The 13,624-nt window shown below is 38.7% G+C and overlaps 1 protein-coding gene across 1 annotated transcript; it reads right to left on the reverse strand.

The window, feature by feature from the left end:
- Positions 1 to 3,622: 3,622 nt before the first annotated feature.
- LOC110284430 (ovomucoid-like) lies at positions 3,623 to 7,146 on the reverse strand. The gene is made up of 5 exons (XM_021150160.1): positions 7,089 to 7,146; positions 6,479 to 6,561; positions 5,521 to 5,558; positions 4,452 to 4,564; positions 3,623 to 3,669 (listed from the first exon to the last, which is right to left on the reverse strand). Exons 2-5 carry the CDS (start codon positions 6,537 to 6,539, stop codon positions 3,624 to 3,626), a joined length of 258 nt encoding a protein of 85 aa, XP_021005819.1. The 5' UTR covers positions 6,540 to 6,561; positions 7,089 to 7,146; the 3' UTR covers position 3,623.
- Between the last annotated feature and the right edge of the window lie 6,478 nt (positions 7,147 to 13,624).

Consider the following 13,624-nt stretch of genomic DNA (forward strand, 5'->3'; position numbering starts at 1 on the left):
TACATGAAACACTGCCCATTCTGGTGACCTCCTTGCAAAGACTCTCCCCACATTCCCTCTTTCTTTCTACTCTGACAGGGTTAGGCTTTTCTGGGTATCCTCATACCCCGGTGCATCAAGTTTGTTAGGCATATCTTCTCTTACTCAGGCTAGTCAAGGAATGTCTACTGGGCAATGGATACCACAGTCAGGCTACAGCTTTAGGGATCACCTCTGCTCTAGCTGTTGGGAGCCCACATGGAAACTGATCTGCACATCTGCTATATACGTGTTGAGAGCCTTGTTCAAGCTCATATGTATACTTTGGTTTGTGGCTTAATATCAGAGCTCCCAGAGGTCCTGGTTAGTTCACTTTGTTGGTCCTCCTCTGGAGTTCCCATACCATCCAGGGCCTTCAATCCTTCCCCCAAATCTTCCATAAGAATGTCCAACTTCCGTCCAATGTTTGACTGTGAGTATCTGTTTCTGTGTCAGTCAGCTGCTGTGTAGAACCTCTCAGAGGACAGCTATGCTAGGCTCCTGTCTTTAAGCATAACAGAGTATCATTAATAATATAAGGAATTAGTGTTAGCCCATAGGAAGGGATTCAAACTGGACAGGTTATTGGTTGGCCATTTCTTTGGTCTCTGCTCCATCTTTGTCCCTGCATTTCTTTTAGATAGTACAAATTCGGGGTTCAACGTTTTGTGGGTGGATTGATGTCCTTAACTCTCCACTGGGGGTCCTGCCTGGATGGCTAGAAGAGGCGACCTTTTCAGGTTTCATGTCCTCATTGTTATGCATCTTGGCTAGGGTCACCCACGTTGACTCCTGGGAGTTTCCACCAGCTCAGGTCTCTGGATTTTCCCAAAGATTTCCCACACACACAAACACTTGCACTCCCAGCAGCTGCCATTCTCCTGGCCTTCTGGGTCTTTCTCCTGTCTCTCTGCATACCTGATCCTGCCTTTTCATTTCCCTTGCCCTCCACTCTCCCCCCCAATTCTCTTCCTCCTTCTGCCTCCTATGACTATTTTGTCCCCCCTTCTAAGTGTGAGTCAAGCATTCTTACCTGGGCCTTCCTTCCTGCTTAACTTCTGTGGGTCTGTGAAGTGTATCATGGGTATTCTGTACTTTATGACTAATATCAACTTATCAGGGAGTACACTTGTAGACCATGCTATACTCTTCTTGGACATATACCCAAAAGATGCTGCACCATCCACAAGGACACATGCTCCACTTTTTTCATAGCAACTTTATTCATAAAAGCCAGAAACTGGAAACAATATAGATGTCCCTCAACTGAAGAATGAATATAGAAAATGTGGTTCATTTACACAATGGAATTGTATATTCAGCTATTAAAAACAAGAACATCATGAATTTTTCAGGCAAATGGATGAAACCAGAAAATATCATCCTGAGTGAGGTGGTAACCCAGACCCGAAAGGGCTGAAAATAGCATTCTTTATTAGAATTGTGTTTTCCTTGGTATATGGTATATGGTTAATGGCAGACTTTTAAACATTTTATTTATTCCCTGTGATTCATTTTCATAATATCTAAACTATAGTTTAAATTTAAAATAAAAATGTAGTCTCTCAGTAAAAGCTTACTGATTTGCACATCCAAATTTCTTCTTGCCAGAGAATTTTTCTAGGCTGAACTTGGGAGAAAGGGGCCTGTCCTCTCACCAAGCACCAAACTTGGTTGTGCTACATTTAAAAACGGGCTCATCCTCTTTGTGTAATTTCTAACAAGAGCAAACCAAATTTGATTTTTCTACTTCTGTAACTAACATCTGTCCTCAGCAAAGGCCAATGGTCCCTATTTATTGAACAGTACATAAATCATTGTTTAAGGAAGAAATGGGGACTCTTTTGCCTTTCATTTTTGCTTGCTCAATTTTTGATTTTGCTTTTTCACAGTGCCTAATGTACTGAATAAGCAAGCACTCACAAGGCCTTTTGAAATCACTGGCAGCAATTTTCTGTATATTCTGCCTCTTCCTGGTGATTTCAGCTGAGGAAAACATGTGTTCCTTTATTTCAATCTCTATTACTATTAATTCTTATTTTGGGTCTGGGGCATGGAAGGGTAACAATGTGGAGAGAAGGAATATGGCTTAAGATTAAATAGTCTTGATGAATACAGTTAACTTGGTTGCAAGGTCAAACCAAAAAAGTTCAGCTTCAGGAGATAAAAGTTATTTCCAGAAAAAGTCATTCTTAAATGAAAATCAGCACGTTGCTTCAATGATTATCATATGTATTTGTCAAAAGTATGTGTTTGTGTTATCTCTTAGAAACAAAGGACATTGTTCTTAAATGATTTTTTTTATTTTATGTGTATGTGTGTGTTGTGTGTGTGTGTGTGCGTGTGCGTGTGCATGTGCAGGAGTGTGCATGCACACACACATGCACACACACACATGCCAGCACTCGCATAACATACAGGTGTACACAGAGGCCAGAGATGATACGAGATCTCCCTGGAGCTGCAGCTTATAAGCCACCCGACATGGATGCTGGTAACCAAATGAGCTTCTCTTGAAGATCAACAAGCTTCACTAGCCACTTGATCATCTTTCCATTCCCTCAAAAGATTATCTTGATAAGGGTATGGATCTGGAGGATATCATCCTGAGTGAGGGAACCCAATCACAAAAGAACACACATGATTTGCATTCACTGATATGCAGATATTAGCACAGAAACTTAGAATATCCAAGATACAATTTGCAAAACACATGAAACCTAAGAAGAAAGAAGACCAAAGTGTGGATACTTTGTTCCTTCTTAGAATGGGGAACAAAATACCCATGGAAGGAGTTACAGAGACAAAGTTCGGAGCTGAGATGGAAGGAAGGACCATTCAGAGACTGCCCCACCCAGGGATCCACTCCATAAACAACCACCAAACTCAGACACTATTGCATATGCCAGAAAGATTTTGCTGACAGAACCCTGATATAGCTGTCTCTTGTGAGGCTCTTCCAGTGCCTGGCAAATACAGAAGTGGATGCTCACAGTCATCTATTGGATGGAACACAGGGCCCCCAGTGAAGGAGCTAGAGAAAGCACTCAAGGAGATAAAGGGGTCTGCAACCCTATAGGAGGAACAACAATATGAACTAACCAGTACCCCCCAGAGCTTGTGTCTCTAGTTACATATGTAGCAAATGATGGCCTAATTGGCCATCAATGGGAGGAGAGGCCCTTGGTCTTGCAAAGATCATATGCCCCAGTACAGGCAAATGCCAGGGCCAGGAAGCAGGAGTGGATGGGTGGGGGAGCAGGGCACAGGGAGGTTATAGGGGGCTTTGGGGATAGCATTTGAAATGTAAATGAAGAAAATATCTAAAAAATAAAAAAAGAGTATTTACCAAATGTAAACTCAATGCTGAATTTTTAGGCATTGTTAAGTAATTGACCATAGAAGTTATAACCTAGAAATTCCAGGATCTTAGAAATGAAAAGAACAGCAACAGTTCAGCCTTCTATTGTGCATCCTACACAGAGGTTCACTCAGTCTTCTTAGGCTATGAAGACATGACAATAAAATTTCCAATTCACTGTAGACTTCAGTGCAAAACCATCATCATGGTGAGACCCATAGGAATATGTAGCTCCATCCAAATCTCAGCATTTGCCGAGATGTGACATAATAAATGAACCATCATTTTCTCTGTAGATAAAAAAAAATAAAGGAGATTTTAAAAAGTAAATAAATTATTGAAAAATACATCAAACTCTTTGGGAAGTGTACTATGTGATTTGCACTGGGAAAAGACTGGATAGAAGACATTAATTTATTCTTCTATGAGCAGGTAATTCCTCACTGCTCCTGGCATCTGCACACTCCCAACTGAGGCTGTAGGAACCCATTCTACTGCCTTGGCTTTGCCCTCCTTAGTCTTGGAGCTTTTTCAGACTCCAAGAGAAAAGAATTGGGAATTGTTAATAGGTCTTGAAAAACACAGCTATCCAATTACAGAGTCCTTAAGACCAGAAAGGGCAGGGTATAGAATGAAGGTATCTTAGAACATCCTGTGGTCTAGAATCTTTCATGGAGTTCAGAAGGTAAGACAACCCTACCATGGGGCCTCTTTCTAGCATGATAGATTGCAGCCTGTATCAGAGATCTACTGAGCATCAAGGCTTTGGGATTATTTCATGTTGTGTATATCTACAATTCTAGTTTCTAGTAAGTAAAGTTAAGGTAATTGATCTGTATGTTTGTAAATGTTCAGCACAATTATAGACTTAGGTTCCAAATGCAAAAGACACTTTCAGAAATCACAATATTAAAGGAGAGTACACATGTTTCTTTGTCTTTTACATTACATTGATTTGGTAGGGACACATTTTCTGTCTATGTTGAGCATGGAATATCAACACAAAATCTATGATTTTGTTACTAAATCTTCATTACTTAGAAAGAACTTGCATTTAGTATTGTATTTTTACCTATAGGCTAAACAGAAAATGCATTTGTTGAAATAAGTACGGCCATTGGTTGCACAGACTGGAAAATACTCTCTGGTACAAATTCTTTTACTGCTATACCCTCTACACATTACCTGAAAAAAAAATAACATAAATGTATGAGACAATGGGTTAGTGAATGAAATGTTCTTCACTCTTAATATGCAATGCCATCCAGCGGTTAAATATACTCTACAAACAAATGTAAAGTACATGGAACACAGAAAGCCATGTGAAAACAGTTATCATGGTTTTAGTTTGTAAGGTTTCTACTAACAAAAACACTATGCAGCTGGCATGGCAGGATCTTGAAAGGCAGCTAGCACACATTATAACACCAGTAAACTTCCCCACCAGACAACATTCCTTTCATCCCCTTTAACTAAATTGAATTTTGTATTTATTTTTCTAAAATTCCTCTTTAATTACTATGCAATTCAATGCACATATTTACTGTGTGTGCATTTCAATACATCTCATTTATGTGCATGTTCATAAACATAGTTTCAATTTTAGGTACTTTTGTAATTTACGCAAAAAATTAATACCATGTGTTATACACATGTGGCTCGCTTTTTACATATCCTTGCAACACACACACACACATACACACATATGTGTGTGTATGTAACATATGTATATATGTGTGTGCATATATACATATATTACATATATATAGATAAATTAATATTTAAAGGGAAATTTCACTTAGTTCCAAATTTATGTAGCACCTACCATGTAAGTATATGAAAGCCATCATTTTTAATGGTAAATTGATAATTGTGCCGTCTCTACTGCTCTGTATAGATATTGACTTACACATATGATTGCCAATGGCTAGAATTTGGGGTTAAAATGTTAATTTTCTCATCTTGTTCCAATAATAAGTTATTTTGCATTTAGGATTGATACTTTGGACTTATTGTTATAAAATATAATATTTTAACTTTTTAAGGAGTTTACTTTTTGGTAAACTTTACATTAAGTTGCTCAGTTTATAAAAAAGAAAACTTAACTTTTTAAATTTCTGTATAAAATAATAGTAACTTACTATGTGCTTGTAAATTGCTCTTCTTATAAAGTGACTTTCTGAAAACAAAACAAAGATGGACAGATAAAATATATAAAAACAACCTTGACCATGTTGTCTTTGGTGAGAAGTACCTACATCGAAATGTAGCAGATATGGATATAAATTGCTCGCTGCTGTAGGTAATAAATGATAATTTTGTGGCAATAGTAAAAAAAAAAGTAAAAATACAGACAAATCTAGACAATTCTAACTTTTAAAGATATATAAATCTGTAAAAAGTCATACTACATACTACTCTCCTATATAAGTATTATCATACTGCATTTGTTCTTGGATATATTAACTTTATATAAGAATTTTCAGTGAAATATTCTGGCCTCAGATTTCAAAATATCTTTCATGTATTCTCTTAATTTGGAAAAAGCTCAGCAGCTGCAGTTTCAAGATTCCAGGTAACATTTCCTAAGCACCTCATTTTGAAATGCAGAGCCAGTCTTGAACATGACGAAGGGTTTCCTAAGGTAGCCCTTGACTTACAGGACATGTTTCAAGATTATTCCTACCTCAGCCTTGCCTTTAACAAGAATAGGATTTAATTAGCAATCTGGAGTTAGAGATAAACAACGAATGAAAGTCTACATAGCCCATTCTAATCCACCACTCTCTTTAAACTTCTCCAGTGTGGACTAGTTAGTATTGAAAAAGCAAATAGGGAGAATAAACCTATTACCCAGGTGCTCAAAAAAAAAAAAAAAAAAAAAAAAGCCAAAGCCAAAGCCAAAACCAAAGCCAAAGCCAAAACCAAAGCCAAAGCCATCCACTGTTGTAAGTTTAAAAGAGGCATTTGTAACATGACCAGTCTAAGAACCACAGCCCCAATAGGACAAACTCATTCACTCATTTTTCAGAGTTTTCCCCTCCCTGAATATTTTAGAATATGTTTAAAGTTCTCATTTGGACTAAAAAAAATACTCACCAGAACAAAGAAGAAAGGATAAGGTAATATATATAACTTGAACTCTCGAGAAGATGAACATCTTATGAAAGATAAGCAAGAACCTTTTATGAAAGATAAGCACGGTACCTGAGACAGCAAATAAAAACAACCAGAGCTCAGTCGGACAGTCTTGATTCTAAGAAACATTTCTATCCACCCATGACCCTCATTAAGGAATGATAGTCCCCTTTATCTATTTCTAAAATATGATTCAACGAGGTCATAAAATGTAACCATGGGAGACCATCCAGAGTTAGATAGATACATAGACAGACAGACAGACAGACAGACAGACAGACAGACAGACAGATAGATAGATAGATAGATAGATAGATAGATGTAACAAATAAATTAAATCAATCAATCAATAAATAAATAAAATTGGAAAACACTAGGACAGAGAGACTGTTGGTGTATGGGAGATAAATACAGAAAGAGAGAGAGAGAGAGAGAGAGAGAGAGAGAGAGAGAGAGAGAGAGAGAGAGAGAGAGAGAGAGAGAACTCCACTGTAATTATTTTAGGAAGGACCCTAACGTGGAACAATCCTCACACAAGGATACTTCCTCACTGGTTGCTCCCTTGACCTACCTCACACAAGGAGATATTTGGTTTAAGGACAACAGTTCAGAGACTGCTGCTACTTTGTTCAATTTTCTTTCCTCAATCACAGCCTTGCAGCTAATTCTCCAGTTTATCTGTGAGTGATGAGGTTTGTGGACTAAAAAGATTGCACAGGGAAGATAAGACCCGGTGACATCATGAGTTCTTTCCAAAGGTTGTAAATTAAGTCATGAAGGAAGTGAAGCCTACCAAATATTTCTCGGTAGAACATTACTTGGACATGGGAACAATTTGGTGACATGGGAACAATTTGGTCTCATGAACTCATAAGTACTAGAAGAATGAAAGTCCTCATTTCTTCTAACAAAAGGAAGATATATAAAATGTTTTCCACATGAATGACTTGTGAGGACAAGAGAACCAATGAGAAAAACAATGAGTTTGACAATGATATTTGAACATGGGCATAGGTTATTGGAATTTTTAAAATGAATGTATGTAAGAATCATGGAAATTTTCTAACAATGGTAAATATGTTGTTCTGCTGTTAAATAAGTGAATTTATAGTTAAGAGAAAAAGCCTGAATGTTACATGGCCAAAAGCTCCTAAGTGAGCCTCATCAGCAGCCTGATTTAAGGAAGGTCTGGTGAAACAGGACTCAAAAGTGCAGAGCTGAACCCAATTTTTCTGCTTCTACAGACAGTAAGGATGGATTCTCACTGAGCATCTCCTACTGCTGGGCTTTGGGCCAACTTTCTTCTTTTTTTTCTTTAGGATATCAGAATATATGGCAAAATAACAAATAAACATTTACTGGTAGTCTATACTTCATTAAATCTAGAACATTAAAAATGTATCCAGTGCTGTACATGAATTTAAAAGTATAAGCCATTTTTAAAACTGAAAGTAAAATTTTAATACAACATATTCTGATTATGATTTTTGCTCTTTCCAGACCCTTCCCAACTTCTTCACCCACCTGAATTCACATACTACCCCCTCTCATTAAATTACAAACAGGTACCTAAAATGTTAATAAAATAATATCAGATAAAGTAAAACCAAAAAAAAAGTAACCATATAAAACAAAAGAAAAGATAAGAAAGGAAAAAAGGAAAAGAAACAGAAGAAAATGAAACAAAGAAAAACCTCAAGAAATATACATAGACACAGACACACAGAGAGAGAATCTCATAAAAATACAAAACCAGAGACCATAATATATACATAAAGGGCATATATGATTGAAAAGCAAAATAACAACAATAACAACAAAATCCCAAAGTCCTGACAAAGCATTATGAAATAACCTTGATTTTCAAGAAGGTTTATTTAAAATATAGAAGATGAGTATGTATTCATAATCACTTTCTCAGTATATTTGATGATAATGTACGGAAAACTACTGATTGTTATAAGTTGATTTTGGATCCTGATAAGTTGCTGAAATGTTCTTGAAATTTTCTGATGGAATTCTTGGGATTTCTTACATATAATATATCACCTGCAAACAGGGATAACTTGACTTCTATTCTACTGACTACACTCCAGGACAGGACCCACACTGAAGAAGTTTATAGTTTATCCAACTCACTTTATGAGTTAAGGAAGTAAAGGAGGAAAGAAGGAAGGAAGGAAGGAAGGAAGGAAGGAAGGAAGGAAGGAAGGAAGGAAGGAAGGAAGGAAGGAAGGAGTTAGGGTAGGTAGAAAAGTAGGAGAGTCTAGAAGGCGTAGGGGTGATATATATTCTCGAAACATTGCATGAAATTCTTGAAAATTTTTAAAAAATTTACGTTCTAAAAAGAATATTTCATCACTCCTGCTGTTGCTTCTTCAGTGTCCAAATTGCCTTGATCAATGAGCCAATAAACCTCTTCTGCCATGAGAGCCATAGACTTCCTCTATCCTCCAATTAGACTTCCTTATACAAGAACTACCAAAGCAACCACTGCCATAGCTGTCGACTGTAGGCAACTACTAGCAGAAAAACCTTTAATAGCTGTTCCAGAAGAAATTTTACAGAAAGGCTTCCTAGAGACTTCATCCAGGACAGTATCAACACCCCAAAGAAGAAAAGCAGCACTGCCTGATCTAAGCACAAACTGTGGTACAGGCACCACACAAACCCATTCTTGACAACCTTGTGGGAATGTAGAAATTGCAGCAGGAGAGTTTCTTTGGCTATCCATAGCTCACAGAGCAGAGACAAGAAAAGTCTACATACAAGGGAAGCTGGGCATCTTTAAGAGAAAAATGGGGCAAGTAAAACAGAGTAGAGCCCAACACAGGACTACAGAGACTAAGCAATAGACCAAGAGGCAAAAAAACTTTCAAATGATCACATTATCTTATATTTCCACACTTCTCTTCATCCCATACAGCTATTAACTATCTGAAAGTGATTTCATTATTTTATGCCTTCACCCTGCTTTCTTCCTCATGAAAACAGGTATGTATCGTCTATGTACTATAGGAGGACAATGTAGCAGGTCAAGGCTAATCCCTATTGCTCTTACCTTAACTGTTTTTGCTCTCACTTGTTCTTCCCTGCTGTTTTCCTTTCTGTTTCTTTTTCTAGACCAGCTCCTCTTACTGTTAACACTCCCAAAGACCAGATGCTAACCTGGCTTATGATAACTGGGTATCTTTACCTTCTCTTTTTAGTATACCACTAACCAAACTCCCACAAATACCATCCCTCATTTTTCCTTTGCCTCAGAAATTCTCACATCTCCTCTACTTCCCAGCCAGCAACTAGTACTAATTAATAGTCTCAATGAGATTTTGCTCCTTTTTCCTTTCTTTTTCTGTCACTCATGCACACAATAACTAATATATCACTGTACACAGAACTATGAGGGTCATTTTACTTTGCTCCCTAAGATTGTTGTTTCAGGAAGTGTTCATGAACCCCAAAAGACCACCAAGTAGCCGTTTCCAATATAATCGTATTAGGAACTCTTTATTGTAAGTTCAGAGCCTGGATAGAGCTGTTCTCCCAGGAGTGCTGTCACTTCTAAGTTCACTGGTGAGACCACGACTTTTACTCAAGTAACTGACCAAAGAGGTTCCCACAAGAAACCCACAAGGTACAGGAACTGTGGACCAGCCAGTGACAGGATCCTTCCTGTTTCAATCAATGCCCTGGAGCTAACCCTGTGACACACCTCTCCATGCCCAAATACCACATGGAGAGAACTGGTCTCCCAGGAGTGCTAAAACATCTAAGATCACAGACTCACAGGCTCAGAGGAGGGAAAAGCTCCAGTCAGACACAGCAAGACCAGTTAACACCAGAGATAACCAGATAGCAAAAGGTAAGCACAAGAACATAAGCAACAGGAACAAAGGCTATTTCTCATGGTCCCCTGCCCTACATCCCTATTCTAAGCAGAACTCAGAAAATGCCCATTGTTTAAAAAAAAGTATTGACTTTTTAAAATTTGTTTATTAATTTATTTTTTAATGCCATTTGGGCATTAAAGGTAATCAAAGATAGAATAAAGTCTAATATCTCCACTTCTGTGCCTAATCTGTCTTCTCTTCCTTTTGGGTCATATTCTTACCTTTGTGTATAAGGTCAAGTACTGAAATGACACAGGCAGCCCGCTTCTAAGCTTTCTTGCAGAAGTTCTCCCCCTGCCCCTTACTCCTTCCTTCAGCAGACCAGAGACTTCCTTCCCCTCCCTGGCTGTTCAGAGAGGACCCAGTCTGGCTCTGGAATATCAGTAGAAACACCCCCACCCCCAAGGAGCCACAAATGACTGCTTGAGAATAGTCAAATGGCAAACTCCCTCGACTCCCTGTTGCTAAGGTTGCCACTCTCACTGATAAAAGGCTAAGCACTTCCCAGGTGCTGCTGGCGCCTGTTCTTGGAAAAGAAGCAAAAACCAAACATCCTTTGGAAGATTAGGGTCCCAAGTTTGGATCATGAAAGGAAAACAATCAGGGATCACAGGCAACTCTGACTAGTCATAACACACACTAGTTCCTGATAGCACCGTAAAATTACTCCCCAGTTCAGAAGTGTTTCCCTCAACCCCAGTTGCACGATTCCACCCTGCCGCCTGAACAAACAATATCAAGTTTGAAAAATGACTTGCCTGTCACCTCCCCCATCACCCTAACATCCAAAGAATCCCGCACTACGCTGTAAGCGCCAAGATAAGAGCCAAGCCTCCTAGGCTCAAGGTCACACTCCTGTCCTGCACAGTGGGAAGATTTGTGATCCGAGTCTGACTCTTATTAAAGAGACTCTTGTATCTTGACATCAGGCTGAGAAGTTCTAAGAGTTCACCTGGGGGTCCCTCGGAATCATGGATACAATAGTACCTAAGTACTTCCTATAGTTGTTTCCCTCAGGGTTGCTTTGGCTGTTAGACATTTGAAGCAACCATGTAAAATTTATGTTTACGTTGTCCTGTTATGGCAGTCTGTATTCTTGATACTGTATCTTTCCCTAAGGAAGCTACTTTTTGGACATGAAGACACTGCTCACAATACACTTAGCCTTCCCATATCAATCATTATTTGAGAAAATGTCCACAGCCTTGCCTTTGGCTCATTCTGCTAGAGTCATTTCCTCAGTTCAGCTCCCATCTTGCTAAATGATTCAACCTGGCATCCCCCTTCCCTGGGGCCTCAAATCTCTTGAGGATTAAGTGCCACTTCTCTAACTGAGGATAGACCAGGTAGTCCTCCACTCTGTATGTGCCAGGGACCTTGGACCAGACTGTGTATGCTACCTGGTTGGTGCCTTGGTCTCTGGAAGCTTCCAGGGCATCGAGTTAGTTGGGACTAATGGTCCTATGGGGTTTTTGTCCCCGTCAGCTCCTTCAATCCTTCTCCTAATTCAACCATAGGAGTCCCTGACTTCATTCCATGGTTGGAAGTAAGTATCTGCATCTTTCTCAGTCAGCTGCCGGTAGGGCCTCTCAGAGGACAGCCATGCTAGTCTTGTGTTTGTTACCACATTGTAGCATCAGTAAAAGTGTCAGACCTTGGTGTCCCCCAGTGAGATGGATCCCAAGTTTGACCTGTCAGTGCAATACCTTTTATTCTGTCTCTTCTCCACTTTGTCTCTGAAGTTCTTTTAGACAGGAACAAATCTGGGTAAGAAATTTTTCCTATGGATTGGTAAACCCCTTCCCTCTAGTTGAGACCCTGTCTATCTATTGGAAGTGGAATCTTTGAATTTCCTCTCCCCACTGTTGGGCATTATTGATAAGGAAACTACCCTTTGAGTCCTGAGAGTCTCTCACTTCCAAGGTCTCTGAGACTTTTTAGAGGGTCAGCCCACCTCCCACCCCCAAATGCCACATATTTCTATTCATTCTCCTGGCCCTCTGATGTTCTCTCCTGTTTCACTTCATACATGTTCCCTTTCTTCCCTTTCCTTCCTTCCACCCAGATCCCTCCCTCCCTCTACCTGCCATGATTATATTGTCCCCCTTCTAAGTGGGATTGAAGCATTAAGTAATACTAATGCTGAATATAGTATTTTAAGTGTTTGGAGCTGAATGAATAATTTTTATTGTGGCTCTACTACAGTGAAATATTTTTTTCCTTGATACCAAGGTTCACATAACCCAGTCTGGCCACAACCTCAATACATTGTCAAGGATGACTTCAAATTCCTGGTCCTCCTGCAACTACCTCTCAAGTATAGAGGATTACAGGCATGCACTGTCACTTCTGGGTTAACATAGCACATTCTAGTGGGTGGCTCCAACGTGAGTTAATACTAGGCTTGTATGTGATTAAGGAGGAACCACACTGATCACTATTTCAGATGATGAAATATTTTACCAATAAAGAAAAAACTTTATATGCCCCAGTACAGGGGAAGGCCAGGGTCAAGAAGTGAGAGTGGGTGGATAGGAGATCAGGGCCAGGGGAGGGTATAGGTGACTTTTGGGATAGCATTTGAAATGTAAATAAAGAAAATATCTAATAAAAGGTTGAAAAAAAAGAAAAAGAAAAGAAAACAAGCCTAACATGTGTATGTAACTGGTTGTAAGTTATCATTTACTGTGAATACATGTGTGTTCCAGTAGGTTCAATTTCTTAACTAAACATTTGGCAACCTGAGAAAATCCTTTTTTGTTCAATTGAGAAGCATCAACTTATGTAGAAAGAGCTATACTGTCTCAGATAAACAGAGTTACCTGAATCTACAACTACTACCACTCTCTATCTCTCTTGACTGACTCATAACAAGTCAATAAAATGTAATTTTCTTTCTGTAAGCTTTGAAGATGTTCTAGTGTTTTTGGAAAAGGCAAAACATTCACTGAGAGATATTTGCTCCATGTTCGTTCCCTGTGATTCCTTACATGAAATCCCCCAAATTAACTTGGAGGTATTTTCTAGAATTCAGGTTTCCAAATACCTTGCTACAGGTTCAGATTTTTAATGGTGGGGAATATTCCTACCATCATTGTAGTAAACATTCTAGAATTACATTTTATATTCACCACTGAAAATGCCTCAACTCTGCCTATCAAAGTATTCATTTGACCATAATCAACAGCTCCCCCAAGAAAGGATCCTTAATAATATT

This window comes from Mus caroli, chromosome 18, assembly GCF_900094665.2.
Source record: "Mus caroli chromosome 18, CAROLI_EIJ_v1.1, whole genome shotgun sequence".
In the NCBI taxonomy this organism is placed as follows: domain Eukaryota; kingdom Metazoa; phylum Chordata; class Mammalia; order Rodentia; family Muridae; genus Mus; species Mus caroli.

Coding starts and splice junctions, on each gene's coding strand:
- LOC110284430 (XM_021150160.1), bottom strand. CDS start 6,539: ATGTTCATCTTCTCGAGAGTTCAAGTTATATATATTACCTTATCCTTT. Junction 4,565..5,520: donor GAGCAATTTACAAGCACATA/GTAAGTTACTAT, acceptor TTTTTTTTTCAG/GTAATGTGTAGAGGGTATAG. Junction 3,670..4,451: donor ATTTTCTGTTTAGCCTATAG/GTAAAAATACAA, acceptor TTTTATCTACAG/AGAAAATGATGGTTCATTTA.